The 22096-nt window shown below is 37.2% G+C and overlaps 1 protein-coding gene across 1 annotated transcript; it reads left to right on the forward strand.

The window, feature by feature from the left end:
- Window positions 1–1300: 1300 nt before the first annotated feature.
- LOC140935365 (proline-serine-threonine phosphatase-interacting protein 1-like) lies at window positions 1301–16361 on the forward strand. The gene is made up of 13 exons (XM_073384914.1): window positions 1301–1452; window positions 3727–3827; window positions 5604–5678; window positions 6944–6978; window positions 8418–8527; window positions 8922–8984; window positions 9576–9671; window positions 10446–10491; window positions 10928–11007; window positions 11586–11684; window positions 12928–13024; window positions 13880–14080; window positions 14921–16361. Exons 1-13 carry the CDS (start codon window positions 1426–1428, stop codon window positions 15154–15156), a joined length of 1266 nt encoding a protein of 421 aa, XP_073241015.1. The 5' UTR covers window positions 1301–1425; the 3' UTR covers window positions 15157–16361.
- Window positions 16362–22096: the final 5735 nt, after the last annotated feature.

A 22096-nucleotide genomic window follows, 5' to 3' on the forward strand; every position in this document is an offset into this window, starting at 1 on the left:
GCTTATTAAATTTTTGGACCTTGAGAGTGGGCGCTTATTCGAGGTGGGAGCATTATTAGAGGCTGGGCGCTTATTAAATTTTCAGAATTTAAAAAAGTTTAGTATATTTATTTTGCAACAAAACAATAAATTGTAATAACAAAACTCGAAGATGTTACAAAGCAAGGTTTCTGTAAAATGCTCTTAAGAGACTTAAGAAAACTCCTTCTCCGGGGAAGTCTCTTATTAGCACGTATTCATTTTTTTTCGGTTGGGAGGTGAAAGGGGGTGGGGGGGGGAGGGCGCTTATTCGAGGCTGGGTGCTTATTAACTTTTTCTGCCTTTAGGATGGGCGCTTATTCGAGGTGGGCGCTAATTCGAGATTGGGCGCCTATTCGAATAAATACGGTAACTGAAAGTTTATTTATTTATTTATTTATCTCTTTATTCATCTATTTGAAACCTTTAATAAACATTCTATAAGAAAAATGTCCGTTTAATAGGAAACACATCGTTTCGAGGACCACAAGTCGTTAAAGTCAAGAGCGAAAAGAAAAAATCACAGTGACTGTTATAATGCTTGCAGTGAATACTCGAAATGCTGGAAATGTAAATGAAAGAATGCGACTAACAGAGTGAAAAATGGTGATCATTTAATATTAAACAAAGCCAAGGTAAAAGAACAAAGCGTTGGAATGGAGTCATTTTTAGTGTTCAATGCAAGTTTGGTCCCTTCATCTTTATTATAACAATATTTCCCAAGACAAGCAGTCAAAATTTCCACTACACTTCCTCGAAAAGGAAAATTGTTTGTGCAGGTTCGTCTGGGTTAATTATCATCCTTATCATTATCATCATCATCATCATCATCATCATCATTATTATTATTATTATGATTGTTATGATTATTATGATTATTATGATTATTATTATTATTATCATTATTAATTCTTTTCACACTCTTCCACATTTTTTAATATAGAAGCATGTGGCTTTTTTTTCATACAATAATTATTTATTTATTTCCGGTTTATTCATTTACTTTCCTTTACAGGCCTGGACAGGCTTTTTAGCAATTAAACTTTAAAGGACCGAAACGAATATACCGTAGAACGTAGGATCTATAGAAGACCTGATCAGCAGAAATATACACTGCGTAGACACATCGAATTCCGCAAAGCTGAATGTAGATCGTACTTCGTGGAACTTAACTTTGCAAGACATCAATAGGACGCCGAAACCGTAGCCAAACCGTAGCCTGGCTGAACTAATGACCGGAAGTGGTACTTAGTCACGCAAATTCAATATCCGGGAACTTTTAGTATTGAACGAAGACAACTTCCTCCACCGGTGAATCGTCGTAGCACGAAGCTTTCAATTTCTTTTGTGATTTTTGGTTTTATTACGTTCTTTTGGGGTTAGATAGTGCTGTTCCTTCTTCGCAGCATGACGAAGTTTACAAACTGTTTCTGGGTAAGTCGTATTTTACTCATAAGAGTATCTTTCGCTGGAATGCGTCACTGAATGTATGTAGGAATGTTTCTCTCAGCTGTCCATGACTGCTTGCTCTGAGATGACATCTGTGTTTCAACTCTGTTACTTTGTACAGTGTATGCGATGCGATAAACTAGTGTTTCGAGGGTGCAAGGTTTTGAATTTGAAACTATAACGACAAATAATCGCATCTTCGAGTATAGGGTCATTCCTGGGATCATTTTCTTTAAAGCCTACTAAAAATTTCCTCATCTTTTCAAAACCAGTGCTTCATTTTTTGTTGTCATGGGGCTTACGTAACTTGTATTTTCGCCCGCAAACAAATTTATGAATGCATGGCTTTCAACAAACCTTAGTTAAGTTTTCCAGCAATTCTGTCTCCTTCCTCATCTCCTCTTCCCCATCTCCTCCCCCCTCTTATCTCCTTCCTCTTCCTCATCTCCTCTATTTTTGCCCTAAGGTAATTAATGAGTAGTATTATTCATTTAAACTATTTCTCCGATTCTGATTGGCTAAAAGCACACACATAACTCACTATAACCAGACCAAATTTTTTAATGAATGAGGCTGGGTATCTTATGACGAATTATGGAGATCAAGGAGGGTGTTATCCGTCGAGGCCATAGGCCTAGGCAGATAACACCCTCCGAGATCTCCATTATTCTTCATATGATACGAAAGCCGAATTCAATAATAGGCTATTTCCGAGTTCCAAAAAATCTCACTTTCAAAGCGAGGCTAAGTGCGAAGCTATTGATATGAAAATGATTTTTAATTATGATGCAAATAAAACTCATTTTCACAACAAAGGTTTGCACTTAGCCTCGTTTTGAAAGTGAGATTTTCTGGAACTCAGAAATGGCCTATTGTTTTATTATTCATTCAAAATAATTCCTAGTTTAAAAACATAGTTAAAACAAGCTTACTTACATCAATGTTAAGTTTATCTTCGATAGTTTACGTTTAGGTTTGTCCAGCTCCGCAAATATTCTCCAACTATCAGATGTTGCCCTCCGAGTTTTCTTCTTGCTGTTTTTGCTATGTTTTTAGCCATTATTTTGCCTAGTTTCAGCTGTAGTTTCAGCTATTGAAATGAGTGAAGTGTCCGCCATTTTAGTTTTTACAACGAAAACAACTCAATCTCGTCCCCAGGTCTTCTCCGTTAACGGTACATTAACCTGTAGAAGGCTGCATTTTTTATGTCGTTTCCTCGTGAAACACAAAATTCTTCCAAATTTGGTCATCAGTAACTGGTTATGGTGAATTATGCGTGTGCTTTTAGGCATTCAGAATTGGGGAAATATTTTGAATGAATAATAATTTGTGTTTAATGAACCAATGACATCACATATCATCCTCCCTTGGTAAAGATGAGAGGGGGTTGTCACAGGACATAATGTACTGCTCTTGATATTAACAGGATGGGTATTAGCATTTATCTTTCAGCTGAGATCACCAAGTTGATTTTTTATTTCACATGATTCTGTACCGGGTTGTTCAAAGCTGGGTTAAACTAACCTAGGGATACAATGTAGTGCAGAATTTGAATGCAGCTATGATAGCTTAAAAAGCAAATTCAGTTTAATTCTTTTCTCTACTATTTGATGATCGGATTGCTCTAAAGAAAATGGAGAAAATTATCCGAGAAAATGCTTTTGAGCAAATGAAAAAGAAAGGTGGATGAAAATTTAACCACCTGGGTAAGTGCTAATCAGCCTTCAAACTACAGAGCCCTGACCATAATATTGTTAGACTATTACAGGGGAGTTCTCGAATGCGCAAAGCCATGAAGCGGAGGACCATAGATAAGAAAATTTGGTTACCAATGCATCCCTGAAATTTTGGTAGTCATGTGAAGGTACAACCGTCTGTCCTCCCATCCATCCCTAGTTGTCTGTCCGCACCACAGAGAAGCCAAATAAAACATGTGAAGTGTTACATTTCCGAGCTAGTATGAGAGCCCGTAAACTGTGTTTAACTTGATAATAGACATTGATTATGGTCAAGCGACAGCTGTCAAAACAGGGTATCCACTGGCCATCATCTCATTTGAATTAGTGCCTTTCTTGCCAGTTTGTGTCAGCAACAGGTTCAATTAATATTTGTACCCTTAGGCTTAGAAAATTTAGAAAATTTAGAAAATTATTGTAAGTTACATTGTATTTGGAAAATCAACTTGCCATATTAATTACTACATGTTTTACAATGATAGTCTGTAACTAACACTCTTTATCCATGATTTTGTTCACTCAGGGCACTGACTTTAATAGCACAGCTGGTTTTGATGCACTGTGCAAGCGAATGAGAGATGGGAGACAAATGACTCAGGATTTGGAAGACTTTATTAGACAAAGGTAAGACTGTGTACAAACAGTTAATGTTCAGAACCCTGGCATAATGAGTGGAATTCAAGCCCCTATAGTTATAGTGAATTTGTGGTACAGGACACAAGTAAAATTGTGACATTCCCCACCTGTTCTAATAATGATTTTTCCAGGCCATTTATAGTTCTTTCCTTCCTCCGCTCTTGCCTTCTTTTGTGTGATATATATAATGATACTATATTTTTTGGGTAATTAAGCGCTACACTTTGTGAATTGGTTTTGTTAGATCTATACTTTAATTTAAAGGTTAAAAATCAACATTAGCTATCAGCTTGGTGGGAAAATAACTACTGACCAAGTACTGAGCCATTGCACTAAACAGGGCCTGCATGGTTCCTGAAAGGATGATTACAACACTCATCCAGGACTGGATTAAAATTTTAATCCATCATCCTTTATCCTTTGATATCATTTTGAGTATCGATCAGTTTTTATTATCAACATCCTGTTCTCAGATTAAAGGCTAAAAAAATACCTTGTAAGCTTTTCACTTGCATGTCCTGAGGGCTAGACAAGAAAACTGGGTCTAAAATTTGGATTTTTATTGAGCAAGCCCAACCATCTTTTGAGAACCAGGCCTTATAAGTGCATGCTGTCCACTGAAAAGATATAGGCACTGAGTCGTGTATCTCTATCTTGTGGATATTGTATACTTTTACCCTAGGTACTACAGTGATTTTGTTCCAAATAGTTATGGTGAGTCCTGGGACTCATCATGTGAAAAATCATGAGTCCCTGTTCATTTAACAGATGAGTCCCAGCTTGTTCAAAAAAAAAAAAAATTACTCTTACACATGTACTTTAAATTGAAAATGCTTGGGCCTTTTTGTAACCACACAGATAAATCTGGAACCAGCTGATGCCAAAACTCTTTATTACAAGATGCTGACATTAGAATATAGTCCTTTTATATTAATTTAAAGCATGAGAAAAAAACAATTATTTTGCATCTTTAAACAACAGCTACAGAAATCACGTGAACAGGATTATAATAATTCTACCAAAAAAAAAAATCTTCAAATCAATTGATTGTTGTTTGCGTCCTGCAGGATGCATTTCATGAATTATTTTCATCTTTAATTTGGGGATTATTTTTATGTATCGGAGACACAGGACGCAGAAGTAACAAAATCACTGTGTAGTGTAGCTTCCTTAAATCTTTTTCGATTTTTTACCCAATGTATGGCATAATTTTATTCTTCATTTGAATAACTGGGACCAGAACCTGATGGGGTCTCTATGTGGCAACAAAACAAAAAAATTGATTTGTAACTAATCTAAATGTATTTCAATTCTCTTGCTCTCCTTGCTGATATACAAGGGTAGAGGATATTACATGGCTGTGCGGAGAGATAAACAACATTTCTCTTCAAGTGTTAGAAAACCTTTCGCTCTTTCACTTTGCTCACTCATTATTTCTTCAACATGGGAAAAGAAATTTTGTTTCTCCAAGTGGCCATGTGCAATCATGTAATGTTCTGTTTTTAAAAATTATCTTAATATATTGATCACCAGAAATAAAATAATGTTACATGTAGTTACACAAACCATTTCACTTTATTTTCTTTTTAGCTGCAAAAGGCGTGATTAATCATGTAGCCATAGCAACAATGATCTAATTCCCACAAGTGAAGAATTAACATGTTATGTAATTTGTGAAGATATCATGTTTTCACACAAAGGCTCACCTGGTATTTCATGTAATTCAACATGATATATCATAATTATTCTAATATTTTTTATTAGGGCTGATGCTGAGGAGAAGTATGGAAAGGCTTTGATAAAACTTGCAGAAGGTGCTAAAGGCAAAGATGAGATTGGGTATGGATTGATAAGTACAGACAGTGGAAATAAAATTTATACAATAACTAATGGTCCAAACTGAGATCAACAGATGTTATGCTCTTACTAATACACTGTACATAATATATAAACAAAAAGTCACACTTTCATCCTTTTATCTTGTATTAAAGTCCTTTAGTCACGACCATTTACTCAATATTATCAACAAACAGAAAAATAAAATTGGCCTTGGGAATTAATGCGTGACCTTGTCCTGCTATAAGTTTAGACTGTAGTTTAGAGACCCTTCCAGTTCTCTCTCTTGTGAATAGTTGTCATGGGTTAAAGAAAAAAGTGTTCCTTTTTGGTGGAAGCATACGAAGCAGTTCATAATGTTTCAACACATTTGCCACTAGTTTATGAGATAAGAGAACTATTGTGGTAACATGAGTTTGAATGATGGCATGAAGCAGATCAACCATCTTCCTCCATTTTGGAGTTTTATGGTGACTGTAATTAATTTGGAAGTTAGAGTATGTCATCCTTTTGTATTGTTAAGTTTAATCATAGTTAATTGAGTGGAATGGTTATGAAACCCGTCAGACTCCTTTGTTATATGTTTTTGTGGACCTGAAAGTGCACAACGTTCAAAAGAATTCCTATCATTTTGATTGTATTGACCAATAAAAACGTTGCATTAATTTATTCCGTGACAATTTGCCAACAGAAAACAAAGGATTGTGCACTTTCAGGGTGCTTCCAACATAAACTGCAGCACTGTTGTTTTTATCATTGATGTTTGCCGCTTTTCATAACCAGTCTCCTCTAATAACTATGGTTTAATTTATAATTTCCAGTGAATTCAAGAGGGGGTCAGTTGACCCAGGATCAGTGTTTTGTCCTAACCCCATGAAAATCCCTTCATCCTGACCAATTGCCCCTTGACAAGGAGATTTGTTGGGAGAACTGAAGTTTTCCTGAAAACAAAAGAAAACAGTTTATTATATATTGTTTATAATCCTTATACATTATTGGCATTCTTAAATCATATTAAATTTTTCTACTCTTTTTGGGCCCACTTGCTGTTACTTTGTCTCCTCTAACCCACTCAATGTATTTTTTCCCTTCATAATTATATTATATCATATAATATCAGGTTTTGCTTTGCTTGTCTTCTTTAATTTGGTAGTGCAACAAAATGAAAAAAAAATAATGTCTATAACTGGCACATATATTCATTTAAATTAATTGCACAACTTTTGGGAAATTTTCAGTTTACAATGTGTTTATGTTATTTTTTGTAGGACCCTTAGAGAGTCCTGGGATGTCCTTAAAACAGGTATAAAATGATATTTATCTGTCAATAAACTTATTAACCTTTAAAAATTTAACAAAGTATCACTCCAGTTCTCTGCCTCCACCCCTCTGGAAATCCCTTTTCTCCCATATAGATAGTTTCTGTATCCACACAAAACTGAAGGTCCAGAGTGAATTAAATTTAAATTATTGAGAAGGACTAGAAGAAAACACAAACAAAAAATAATTATATTCAATGTGCTGTAAAAAAGAAGATGAACTTTGAGTGTCGTTGTATTTAGCATGGATTTCTCATTAGGGACAGACACTATTTTTTTGTCTCCAACTGGAGACGGGACTGTCATTTTACATGGTCATCGGAGCCACTCAAAGGTCTAGCCACTTGCAGTGCAAAGGGAGTACCTTTATTACTCAGTTATTTTCTAAGACCCTGCATGAGTATTGGTCTGGCCCCTGGAATCCACCACCTCCCACACTGCAATCGAGCGCTGTACCGACTGAGCTAATCCTGCCCAAACTTATACATGCCTTTGATTTGATTTACTATACCTTAGGGACATAAACAAACTAACCAAGTGACAGACAAGCCATGCGAACGACTTTGTAAAACTAAAAGCCATGCAAGGGAGAAACCTCTGCTCACAGAGTATAGAATCTCATGCCCTCAAGAGTTAGGCCTGAGAATTATTGTTCATCAGACGTTTGGGATTTAGGAAGTGATGGAAATGACTGTTTGATATTCCTGTCACAGTACTGTTTATCACTGAATACTAGAATTTAGTATTCAGTAACAGTACTTTAACCCTGTAAGCCCTAAGAGTGATCAGCATCAAATTTCTCCTTGTAATATCAATTTTATTTGTAAAACAGAGTAGTCATGAGAATTACGGACATGATCTTACAAGATGAATTTGCTTGATATTTTATCAACTTCTCCCCACTTAACTTCTGTAAGAAAAATGAATAGGGGCAACAAATGAGAATTCAAATTTTGATTTTAGGGTTTAAAGGGTTAACAGGAATTAATAGACCGTTTTACCGATATGGCAGCCATATTGAATTACTTCGATTTAAGGAGTATTATGGGTTGCCCATGGGGCATGAGCACCATCGTACTCGCTTAGTATTAGAAATATGGCTTTCATTTTTATTTTCTCAGGAAAAAGGCCATCATCAACGATCTTTTTTCCCATTACAATCTAATTAGTCTTAGAAAAATTTAAGAAAAAATGCCTCGAAAGGCGCTGGTAAATATAAGTAAAAGAATGTGCTTATGCCTCCTGGGCATCCCATAGAACTCCTTAAATCTAACCTATTCAATGTGGCTGCAGTATCGGTAAAAAGGTCTATTAAACAGTCATAATTTATGAATTGCATCCACAACAATCATGTACATGTACATGTATTGTATGTGAATTGTTATTTGCTATTGCTATTACGTTTGTTTATTTTTGTCTACAGAAACAGAAAATATTGGCAAAGCACATATTTCTCTGGCTCAGCAACTTATTGAACAACTAGAACAATGTATCAGTCATTTTAGAGAAGCACAGCGCGAAAAACGGAAGAGGGTAAAATTCCATTATTAAATTTTTGAAATACATGTTTGTCACATTGTTAGCATAGTCCATGACCAATCGGCTCCAGTGCTTGCAGGTGACCTGTTGCGCCAGTTTTCTGGAATTCTAAAATTAATGTAAGTGACTCAGACCAAAAGTTGTGTCCCTTAATGTTGTGTAAAACTGTTGTCAATTAGTTACGTGATTTTGAAAATAGAGAGGAGATTACCCTGGCTGAGTTCAGATCGAGTTAGTTGAAAACAACAATATTAAAATGGCCATAGAACAATTGTAGTTTGGAATCAGTACGTTGTAGAAGAACTTATTAACCACTTGGATGTTTTTCACGTCAGAATTAAAAGTAACAAAAAGTGAAAATCGTTATATTGTTTTCTTGTTCATAAAGGTTGAGGAATCAGTTAAAAGATCACAGAGAAACAAAAAGACTCTTTTTGACACAAGTTTTAAGGTACATTAGTCCTGCTCTTCGTCTGAATTCTTTATTTATTTATGCATGCGCTTAATATTACTTTTAGATCGTAGTTTCCTCATTGAAGTTATAATATATTGTAGTTTTTTTTAACACTCACCTGTTTAACAGATTAATTATACGTTCACTCGGGAAAGACGCCGAGTGCAAAATATGCAAGACAATTAAGTTCTGTTGTGTTAACCTTACAACCAAAATGGATTTACATGTAACATCAGGATTGACAATCGAGAGGCTTAAAGAAAACATGGCTGAACCGCTGTTCTGCCTAAAAAAATATATAGCAAGATTAGATTGGGGTAAGCATGTTTTTAAACTTAAAATATTTTCAACGACTAATAAAATGATCATTGGAATTGTCTTTCGTGTAACAATGAAGAATTTTAAATGCAGACCTCGGAGGTTATCTGCCTCGCTTTCAGCCTCGTTAGATATTACACCCTCTTCGATCCGGCATAACTGTTCATGTCATACTCAGCCTCATCCAATAATTCGTCTAAAAATAAATCTAACAATTTAATATTATGCAAACTAAGATCATGTAAGATGGTTGGTTCGTATCATACTCAGCTTAAAAAAAATTATGAACAAAGATGTCGAGAGGTGGATGCAGCAGATGAAGCTTTCAAAAAATCAGTTTCTCTCGCAAGCAAGGACGAAGAAAAGGTAATGAAATTAAAGTGCTCATACAGACTGTACCTTCACTAGCAAAGGCTAAAAAATCTTTTTGGTATCTGGTTTATGAACGACAACTTTCTTCATTACAGGTCATGTTTTAACACGGTTGTTTCAAATCCAGGTTCTACAAAACGATTGATTTAATACCATTTTCATTGCAGCTGTAAGTGGATCCATCAATACTTCTGAAAACGTTAAGTTATCTTTAAAGTGTTCAAAACTGAAGATCAGCGACCGTTGTGATCTGTAACTGAGAAGTTGCAGTTGCCATAATAATCAAGGTTGACCTTTTCACAAAGTTTAAGCTGAAAATTTTCCAGTATAAAACTCCTTTACTTTTTCAACAATTTACGGTGTATTTGAAAGCGCTTAGTTAGTTGCCAAGACTTACTTATCAGGTGAGCTATTCCACAGTGCTACCTTTTGTCGCTCTCACTTTTAATTAGGTCATTTTGTTTTCTCTGCAATTAAGTTACATGCATTAAAAAAAGCAGCAACATTTAAGGTAATCCAAGACAGTTTTAAATTCTGGATTCCGCGCCTTGGATTTGGACTTCAGGAACTGGATTCTGGATTCTTGTCACTTGGATCTGGATTCCAATTATTAGTGGGATTCCAGATTCCTTGAGCTGTATTCCAGATTCCAAAGGCTAGGATTCCGTATACCACAAGCGAAAATTTCCTAGATTCCGGATTCCGCAAACACGAATTTCCCGGATTCAAATAACGAAACTTACAGTAGTCCATTTTCTTGTCAAATAGCTGAGAACTCGACTTGGCAAAGCAAAGACAGCAGTCGAACAAGCAGGTGAGAAAATCAGTCCCATTTCTTAAAGGACCTGTGTCACGAAATTTATCAAAGTTGTAACGGTGGTAACCGCCAACAAACTGAGTGAAGTACAAAAATATCTGCTTAAAACTTGCAAAGAAAGTATAAAGACAAACTTGAAGAAGGCTGAAACGGAGTACATTTGTGGTTGTCTTTCAAAGTTCAGTTTGGCGTGTTAATTGGCGAGCACCATCTTATTTAGTGACCAGTTACCAGAGTCTAAGCGGACAAAATTGTTAGTAAATCTCTAAAATCCAAGCCTCAATTAATCGGCCTCTTGTCCTTTCCGCGGAGGGTGGCCGCTTGATGTTGGTTCGAATGTACATTAATATACTTGCTTTTTTATTATTATTTTTATTATTAATTATTATTATTATTATTGTTACTATTTATTTTATTTTATTTTTATTTTTAGATTCAGCTTACCAGAATTCAGTACGCCAACTTGAAGATGCGCGTCTGCTGTGGGAAAAAGAAATGGAACAATGCTGCGAAGTAAGATTCTTTGATGTTTTTGCTCATTGAAGAGTGATTACCTCAGACATAATGAATCAGTCGCCCCGTTTGCCAAAAAGCTGAATATATACAGCGCCAACTGCAGTGTAATACCGTATTGTTAAGTTATCGCTTGTATGGTCATTTCCCTTGGCTTTTATCTACAAAGTCACAGGCCCCCGAGATAAACTCGTCTCCCCGAAATGTCCATTTGCTACCAGCGAGCATCATTGCGCGCAATATGCAGGAAAAAACATGGCGGTTGATCTGTGAACTCTCTTCCTTTTCCGAAATTGCTAAACTCAATGGCAGGAGATACACTGAGTCTGTTGACATAGTGAGACCCAAGCCTTTTAAAAAGATAATGGACGTTGGGAGGTGATGCATTGGCTCCTTTTTCTTTTCTCAGTGCTTGGAGACCATGTATGACCATGTTGCCCCTTTCTTTCCGGTCATCATTTGCAGCGTTACTATTACTTGAATTATTTTGTACTCATATAACAGAATACCTGTAAAACCTTTATTGCTATCATTGTAATTATCATTATTACTTCTATACTCTTTCTGTCTTCAAATAGGTTTTTCAAGTTTTAGAGGAAGAAAGGATCGCATTTTTGCGGAATGCCATGTGGGTGTATGCCAACATTACTTCCCTAAATTGTGTCAAGGTCGATGAGGTGAGAATGTTATTAAACTTCAAAAAGGACACTGGCGTTAATATAGAGTTTATAGTAAAACTCGCAACAGTGCAAAAATTGTTATTTAGATGCCGTGGGACGCCAATGTTGGTAGCACGTACATGGCTCACCAAGATTAAAATTTAGCCACAGAGCCCTCCAAGTTGTGGCAGAAGCGGGTGACAATTGTTCTAATCATTATTGGATCGCTGGGATTCGTGAAGAGGATCCTCATCAAGCCTCTAAATCTCTTTTCCATCAAGGCCAAGTTATACAACAACAACCTGCAAAAGAGGCGAATGCCAAACGAAGATTTTTAACTTGCTGCTTAGAGGACCGGTTGTACTCCGCCTAGTGAAGATGATGATGATGATAAGTAATGGTAACAGGACTGAGTGGAGTCCAATTCGGTCTGTAATCATACGAGTGATTAACAAAATCGGACGACCGCGTAGCGGGAGTCCGATTTGTTTAATCACGAGTATGATTACAGAACGAATTGGACGACACAAAGTTTTGTTACCAATTAATCATAACTTTAACAAAATTTGTGATATATTAGGCTCTTTTTTTAATCAAAACACAAGAAATTCAGAGATGTTTTTTGCTAGCAGTAAAAAAAAAAAGCCATTTAAGCGCGCGCGTGATGGCGCGTACTGTCCAATTACTTAGGCATGACGCGTACTGTCCTATTAGTATAGGTGATAGCATGAGTTGTAGGTATTTGGCATAAATACCACGAGTGATATTTCAAAATTGTTATACGAAATTTCACGAGCCGTTAGGCGAGTGAAATTTGAGACAATTTTGAAATATCACGAGTGGTATTTGTGCCAACTATCACGTACAAATCATGCTATTATTTGTTTATATTACTACCCGCAAAAGAGTTGTAATTTTCACATGTAGGTATTTCAAATTAAGCTGAAATACCACTGCTCTGAGCCAATCAAATTGCAGAAATTTCTCATGTAGTAGTATAAAGGCTGAAATCAGGGCAGTTGATAGCCAATCAGATTTAAGAATTTTGTTATAGTTATGATTATAACAATAATATAAGTAAGATGTTGAAGGAATATTGGTAATTAAGGCCTTGCCACCGTGATGATGATGATGATGATGATGATGATGGCGGCTTTTTATTATCTTTCTTCACTCTTCCTTTCCATTGCAATTATATTATTAAATGATAATTATTTGATTGTCGCATACCATGTTTCCTTTGTTCTTCCTTATTAAACAGATTTGTGAGGAGGTAAGAAAGAGTCTTGAACACTGCGAAGTAGACTCAGACATTCATCTTTTTATCAGCATGAAGCAGACTGGAATGGAACGGCCAGGTAAGTTAGCTTACAAAACATTATCAAATACCCTCTTACCATCCTTTTCTCTCTTATGTACAGTAATCTTAGAATAAAATTCGTTTGGATTTAGAATTCCGTCAAGCAAGCCATTCAAATAGCACTGGTACTTAATGTACATGTACCCTGTATGAAAACTAGGCTGACAAAACACTGCTTCACACTTGACTTAGGGCGGAAATCTCTGGTAGACGTTCTACAATAGGTGAAAACAAGAACACTGAAAATACATTTAGCTATGTTAAGTGAGTATTCAAACACCGTCATTGCAAGTAAGGCACGTACAGTACAGTCTGAATGAATTGCTACTTGAATTCACAAGATCAGTGACTATTGATTCTCAAGAGCTGCAAATCGTGTGTCGCCAAAATTGAGGCGAGATTGCTCATTTTTCTTAAAGAGGCTCACAAACAGAATGAATTTAATACTTGTGTCATCGTTATGATCGAAGAGTTCCGTTTTTTTTATCAAACCATAGTAGTTGAATATTCATCACAGTACAATGATTTTTTATTTTCACTGTTGTTGAGAGAACTTGATGAAGGTTCCACGTGAATGTGAAGCAGTATTTTTGAAGCCCAGTTTCCGCATAAGGTTCGGGTGCTGCTTATGTCGTTTATTGACGAAATACAAGAATACAAACACAACTGCAACAACAACAAAAACAATGGTCGAAATTCATTCCTTGGCTCCGAAGATGAGGGGAGTATATATAAGAAATGCATAGAGATTCAAGGACCATTTCTTTTGTACCCCTCCGCCTCGGAGTTACGTGTTTATTTTAATAAGAAGAACTAGTTTATTAACATATCGTTTCATTATTGTCCACTGCAGCTCGAATAGAATATGAGAATTTTTACATGGTGCAGTCAACACAAAAGGTAATGCCGACGTCTAGTGGTTTCAATATCAGTGGTCCGATGCCAGGAACATTCCAGCATTCCAAAGAAACCAACATGGCACAACCAACCGGTACCCCGAAATTACTTGGCCGAAGGCCCCAGATCCCTATCCCCGATATTCCTGTCCAGGCAGGTGAGTAAACCCTACTCTCCCACGCAGGCGACATTTTGGTCGTCACGCAATGATATCTCGAAGTATTGCGTGACAACCTAAGGAGAGGCTGCTTAGGAGACTGAGTTGACTCAGCCAATCATCTGGAAAAAAATGTAGCTAGGAAGGTTTACTTCGAGATCTTTTCAAATCTACTTTGGGAGGGAGTTATCTTCTCATCATGCTTTCTTTGTGGAAGAAATTACTTAGTTGTCCTTTTTTCTTTGTTGAAATTTTCCTTTCGTTGCTATCTTTGCTCTAATGTTTTGCGGAAGGGTCAGCAAATATGAACGGTTACCGACATGCTCCTGGTTATGTTTAGTTTTCCCATTTTTGCGGTAGTGTGGAATTTGGCTTATCTTACCTCAGGGAAACTGGCAAATAACTAGATTGTACCGTCCTGTTATTTTCCCTCAAATTGTTCTTCACATAAAAGTGGAATGCTCGATGTGAGATATTTCTTACCATTTCAGTGATAAGCCACGTATTAATTATAAAGAATGCGAGAATAGTTCGGCATTCTTCCAGTGAAACCACATGAGTTTTAAATATTTTATTACGTCATTTCTATGGTCTATAAGAGTGCAGACCATGGAAAGTTGAGGTCGATTTGTTAAATACTCCCGAAAACTGTTTATTTCAAACTTCGTGTTATTCACGTGCATAGTACACATAATGTATGAAAGGACAAAGGGGTGGGATCCTTAAGACCAAGACCTTTATTGGGAAAGCAAAGAATACAAGCTTTTAAGCTTGTAGACCACTTAGACCTCTTAAAAGAGGTATATTCTCTATTGTTTGTTGTTCTTTCTTATTTTGCAGGGCCTTTAGATGAATCGATGTATTCCACAGTAGACGAGACAAACAAAGCAAAAATTAAGGAACAGGTTTGTCGTGCGCAGTTTGATTACGACGCACAAGGTGACCAGGAATTATCGTTCAAGGCAGGAGATATTATAAAGATTCTTTATAAAGAGGACGATACTTGGTGGTGTGGAGAATTCAACGGAAAGAAGGGCATGTTTCCAAAAGATTTTGTAGACTTATTGAATCATTGACTTGTTCCGTACAATGGAACTGCGCAATCCATGCATCCGTTAAAACAACCGGGTCTATTTTAGATTAATACACAGTCGGTGAAACCTGTATTAGGTTGACACGCACGGGACCTAAATACAGGTTCCTTTTACCTAAAATATGGAAAGAAACGTTTAAAAAAAATGAGCCATTCGTCCGCTTAATACAGGTTTAACTCAGTGTATATACTTTAGGCAAGCAAATGGATAATCAATGCTTAACACAGTTTTTTGTTAGTGAAATCATCTAATCTTGGCAGTGCTGTTGTGAACGTACCAAGGCGTTTACAGTATTTTTTTAGCTACACTATAGTTTCATTTATAAGCTTCTCTCTCCTTTGAAATACTGGTTTGGAATCTATGACCAGCCTTTAAAAGGACCAACAGACAGAACAGACCATCCAAATCCCATCTGAACCATACAAGGCTGTGGTGCATGGATATAAAGGGACAAAAGTAAACAGCATATTTTGTTCTTATTGCCATCGTAGCTTAATCAAAACTAAAACACAAACAGCGGTGATAAACATTGTGAACTTTCGCATTTTGGTATTAACGTGACGTTTCGTATGCTAGTCAGCGTAAATGTCAATTTTGTATACATGTAAATAGTCTCGTCATAATCTGTAACGGTCACTTTTGATCACTTGCAAAAATGTATGTTTACTAGCAGACGAAATGTCAAGTTTATATAAAAATGCGAAAGTTCTCAATGTTTATCCCCGCTGTTTGTGTTTTTTTAAACTGCATATTAAGAAGGTAGTAACATTATTTTTGAAAGGTAAAGGCCTTTCCGGACAAGTCATCTGTTGCTTACATAATAAAGATTTCCAAGAATTGTATATACTTCACGCTATTATGGTAGAATCAACACCGAAAACAGTTTTTTGATTGAATAGTTATCTGAGTTGAAATGGCAAGGGCAGAGACTTCACTTTAACATCACATTTAAAAGGGGTGATAATTGGTCATTAGCAGGTGACGGGGATTGGGTGAATAAAATAACTGGTATATAAAACTGTAGGGAGGTTAAAGCGATTTTAAAATAAAGGTTCAGTATGATAGCATAGAGTATATGTTATATGTAAAAACTACCTTAACCTGCAAATGTATGCATAGCCAATAAATGAGGTACATATTTTTTCTTTGCGAAAATTATGCCAGGTCGTTACATAAATATCAAGAGATCGAGAGGGTCTTCTTACTTGAAAATCCGCTGCAATGTAATGTAATATTTAATATAATAATAGCGAATACAACGTGATGCGGCGCGCGCAGATCCACGAACCGGTTGGCAAACTGAGCACCAAAGTCGCCTCCAGTACTTTTTTACCGTTCATCAATCCTTGCTGTTGGCTAACTGAGCTGTTCCCCTTTGTGTGTGGTGGTACATGTACCATTTATACCAGTTAAGCCTTTTTATTAGAGTAGTTTGGTGAAAGATGAGAAGAAAGAGAGAAAACAGGGCGGGAACAAAGCCCTCCCTTCCCTTCCCGTTTTGGTAGTACAAATTTATCCACATTCAAAATGTCATATCTCACTCCATATTTGAGATACTGGAAAAAACGTTTCAGCTTTCAACTTCCCTGGAATAGTTCTTTTGAAAATGTAATTTAAAAATTGGGAGATTAAGTTCAAAAGTTTGGAATTGACGTATGAATGACGTCAGGAAAGGTGAAGTGATAATTGCACATTTTGGTCCCAGAATAGATGCTAATTTGATTGGCTCAATATTTCATATTTTCAGGCCAAGTTTGGTAAAGAAAGAGTTGAAGCCAACAAAGTTATTGTAAATTAACTAAAATTACCGCGCTTTGATGGTCCTTTGAGGGAAGGGGGATTGGTTTGTCCCCGCCGTGCTTCTTTTCTTCCTTCCTTCTTTCCTTCCTCCCTTTTTTCCTTTCTTCCTCCCTCTCTTTCTCCCTCCCCTCCTTTCGCCCTCTCATCCTTTCGCCCTTCCTTCCTGTCACCCTCTCATCCTTTCTCCCTTCCTTCTTTTCGCCCTCCCTTTGTTCCCTCCTCTCCCCCTTTCTTTCGCCCTTCCTTTCTTCCTTCCTTCCTCCCTTTCTTTCACCCTCCATTTCTTTCGCCCTCTCATCCTTTCGCCCTTCCTTTCTTCCGCCCTCTCATCCTTTCGCCCTCCCTTTCTTCCTTCCTTTTCCTTCCTTACCCCATTTTCCCTTCCCTTCCTTCCTTCCTTTGTTCTTTACCCTTCACTCCCTCGGCTTCGTAATCCCTCTTTTCTTACTTCCTACTTTTCTTCCTTTCTTCCATCCTTTCTTACTGTTTTTTCTCCTTCTTTCGGTCTCAGCGTAACCTTGCTCTCTGTGACAGTATAGCGGACTGCTTGGCAGTTGTAAAAAGAGTAGAGGAGGATTTAAGGTGTAAGGGAGGAAGTAAGAAGCACCTATGGACAAAAAATAAAGGAAAGAGTTTGCGAATATATCCGCTGAACAAATTGTTGTAGTTTATTTCTCGTAACAATTCACTCTATTTAAAATTAACAAAATGGAAACTAGACTGAATGATCAACCACCGCTAGAAACACATGAAATACAAGGATTTTCGGACGAAATCAACTACTGTACTGTATGTATTGAGGTTAAAATACCTTTCCCTTTTTCTAGCTTAACAACAGTTGTTATTTGTTTAAAGGAATGGAAAATAGAAAAGTAAAGTTTAAAACATGTTCAAACTGCACAGTGTTATCGTCGACAATACGAACACGTTTGCAGTAACTGTGAATGCACCATTGCACAGGTCCTTATCGCTGCAGCAGTAAGCACTACAGCTCATTAGCGTATCATAGCTGTCATCAGGGAATGTGCCGTCCTGGCACTTTTTTATGTTCCCCTCACAGGCCGTCTTGTGCAAGCACCCTCGAGCTCTATAACTTTTGCCGCTCTTTGTTTTGTAGTCGATCTTTGAGCAGGCCGGTTCAGCAAAGGTGCAGTTTATTTGAACTTTATTGTTATCACAATCGTCTTCGCTTATGTCCGGTTTGCACTCATAGCAATTCAAGGAATATGCTGTTGAGACAAAGGAACACTTCAGTTGACTGATCACAGTGTTTCGGTTATTTTGATGAGGGGACATTGGGGGGAGGGGGGGGGGTACCCAATACCGCAATATCGTTATACCGTAAGAGAAATTGGCAAATACCGAACTACCGTGTCGAAAATCGACAAATACCGATACCGCTTTTATGACTGGTCACGCTTACTTAACGTTGTATCCATCTGGCGTGTTTTTTAATTTAAAGCATGTTTACACCAGAAATCAACCTCAGCATTCGCGAGAAAATGTGAGATCTCGAATTGATCGGTACACGATCGAAAAGCCAGGTTACTCGATGTCCTACCGATTTCATCATAGAGTAACCTTCAGAAATTGCGTATTCATTTACCGTTAAGTCTAAAGTCTTCCAAATATTGACCTACATTAGACAGGAAAGGCCAAATGAACGGTACCACAATACCGTGAAGGATCTTTTTTTACCGAATACCGTTAACCAGAAGGATGAAAAACCGCATACCGCAGGGCTAGATGATACCGCGATACCGCACATTAAAATCAAAATTACCGAAATACTGAGTTGAAAAAAAGCTCAATACCATAAACCCCCAAGTCCCCCTCCATAATAAGATAATACTCTGAGACATGTACCGCTCTTTGTATAAGGAAAATCGTAAATATGAGCTAAATAAATAAAAATGTGTTAATACACATATATAAGAATTTAAAACTAAAGTCGATAAAAATGGTTGGTGATTACAACGAAAAAAACCACACACTTGACGATCAAGCCTGTTGACATTTCAGTGCGCTCTGTAATCCATGGTAACCGCTGTATAAGACTATATTGGAAAATAACAATAGAAACACAGCAAAATCAGCTGTACAAACAGTCTCTAAGTAATTTACAGTCAAGCCTCCTGTAAGCGACCGCAAAGACTGGGTTGTCGCTTACGGGAGGTGATCGTTTACAAGAATCAAACCACAGGGGGTCTCTTCCGATAAGAGGTTCAGGCACATCTACTTTATGGAAGAAAATTTATTGCATGTAATGTCTAAGTTACGACATGTGTAGTTCCATGTTCTCACAAAAGTTCTTCGTACATTCTAAGTAGCATAGTGCCCACACTGACAGCGAACATAGAAATCACAGAATGCGTCAAATGGTCGCTTACAAGAGGTTAAAAACAATGGAAAATCATTAACCGTCAAGCCCAAAAAGTGGACGCGGACGCTTACATGAGGTGGTCGTTTACTAGAGGTTCCAACTGTAAGCCTCTGACTGGGAAAATTTTGGTGTTTTGGATAGGCGGTCGTTTATGAGAGGTGGTCGCTAATCAGAGGTAGTCGCACATGGAGGTTCGACTGTATACGGTTATGATGTAATATCCACTCAGACCGAAAACTTTCCTTGATGCAAGACATATCCTCAGCAATGCACATTGACTGTTTTCAGCGAAACTCAGTAATTAAACATTCTTTGATAGGTCAGTCTGATTTTATTCGCGCTAAGTTTTCCGCCTTGACTTGAACACCAAGTTCGGACACTGACCTGCAGCCATGCCCTTCAATTAAGAGATTACCGCGTTACTGACCAACAGAAAATGTAGCACAGAGCAGAAAAAAACGTAAAACGACAGCAAGGGTGTTCTTCACCATCTTTCCATCATAAACATTAAAACTCATTTTAAAAAAATCATGATTCATGGCCTCATGCAAATATCTATCGTCAAGGCTGTGGCACGGACAACAGAAAACAGTTTCAGTGTGAAAGAAAAGTAGTCTTAAATAAGACTGGACATATATTTTTGGAATTCAATTCATGATAGTACATTAGTAGCCCCCCTAGGCTAACAAGAGGCCGGTCAGTCCCGAGAATTTAGGACATTTTTAATTTTGTCCTGTACTGTCTTGTAAGGGTGTTGAACAACGACAACAATGACAACAGGTATCTACAGCTAGTTTTGGTGGACCCGTTTTTTCTGTCAACGTAGACAAAATCCTCTAATATCCTCCACTTGGGGCATATCGTGAGAATTCACGAGCGAGCGTCTCTAGTCATTTTCTCAAAAGAAGAAGGCTTTATGCTAGCACGGTACTTGCGCGAGATAATCTGCATTCCCACAAAAGAATCGATTTGTATCAAATAAAAGTCTTTGTCAAATCTTAGATCAAAGTAGTTAATCCATGAACCGGGACCGCAAAATTTTGGATTTCTTACCACTTTTAGGGATAAATAAATATAACTTTATAAATTATATTCAAATATAACAGGAAAGAATCACCATAGCATGACTTTTTGAGAAGACAGGAAGTTGATTACGTCAATGGACTTTTCCCTCCTCGGAGACCCAGCGGCGGTAAGTTTATTGTGGCCGCGCCATTTGTTTCAAAATTATGACACGACATACGCGCCGTTTTTTGCCACGTATAATTAGCAATATTTCCTGCTTTGTGGGTTTTTTTTTCTTGCCTGTTCCAGGCGTTCAGATAGTGGGGAGCGGTGCGAATTAAAAAGAAGTGCGAAAAAATAAAAACGAGGGAGGGGGGAGAGGTGAGAGAGGTTCCCTCACCGCTCTCCCCAGTTCCCCCTCTACTTTTTACGTGTTTCTTTACTTCGCACCGCTTCCCACTATCTGAATGTCTGGAACACGCTATTTTTTTTTTTCCCAAGTATGTGACCATTTTCTTCTCATACGTCCGTTCCAGGCAAACATACACTTAAAGGTCAAATGAACCAAAATTTCGACCTTTTTTATTTTAGTTCAATTCTAGTGAAATGTGTTTAATATAAACCAAATAAACATACTATGAAGTTTCAGCTCAATTGAAGCAAGTATCTCCGAGATATTCGCAATTAAAAATTGCTTTTTTTTGGCCCTTATCTTCGTAGAGCGGTCGGAAAAATTGTCGGAAAAAACAGCTTGTGACGTCAATGTTGGTCAGGTGAAAAAAGCGGGAAATGCAAAACAGAGTTTTTTTCGAGTCGACTTGGCGCAGAAGTGGTTTGTGCGGCCATAAACCTGGAAAGAACAGGCAGTTTGTCTTCAAAAGTTGCAAGCTGTGGTTATAACCTTCTTATTATTTAATTTTCTCGAAGAATACATCATAGTAAAACGGACTTTAACTACATTTACTAATTTCCTTGAGTTTTACTGGAAATGTGCGTGCGTAGTCCGATTTTTTTCTAGATGCATTCACAAAATGTGTTCATATATATATATCAGGAAGTTCCTGGGTATATATGGTCCGGAGCTCCACCGTGGACACAAAAACAAAATATCTTTGTATAATAATCTGCCCAAAGAAATTCAAGTTTGCCCACAATGTGTTTGAAGTCACTGAACTTTGTAGCACTCGAGCTGATATTTTAAAACCCACGCTTGATCGGACACTTCTTGCTCCGCAGATCACTAAAATATAAACAAAATCGTCAATGAAGAAGTTTTGGCCTTGATATGTGGGCAGAAAAAGAGTTAAACCTTATCTAGTAAATCTTCCCCAAGATCGGTTTCAAAGCAACCATAGTTTTTTAAACTTGATCGTTTCGGGCAGATTAATTTTGCTTAGTGTTGTCAAGATGAACATGCATAACACCTGTCAAAAACCTATGCGTAAGGAAGATTTCCCTCGAACAAAGTTAAAGTTACATTATTGCAAAAACTTCTTTCCAATTATGTATAAGATTTAATTACCGATTGAGGTCACTTTAAGGACCATAGACGCCACTTTAAGCTGGCAAAGCGATGCGACAAGCAAAGAACAATTCCATTATGCATAAAATTCACCTTAAGTGAACTAAAAAAAGCTTCAATAAGGTTGCAAACAATAAATTTTTATAAAAGAAACATAAGGCTTAAGGCTCTTGTACTTGCTGACAAAGAAGAAGTGAATTTTCTGTACGAAA

This window comes from Porites lutea, chromosome 4 (genome assembly GCF_958299795.1).
Source record: "Porites lutea chromosome 4, jaPorLute2.1, whole genome shotgun sequence".
NCBI lineage: Eukaryota > Metazoa > Cnidaria > Anthozoa > Scleractinia > Poritidae > Porites > Porites lutea.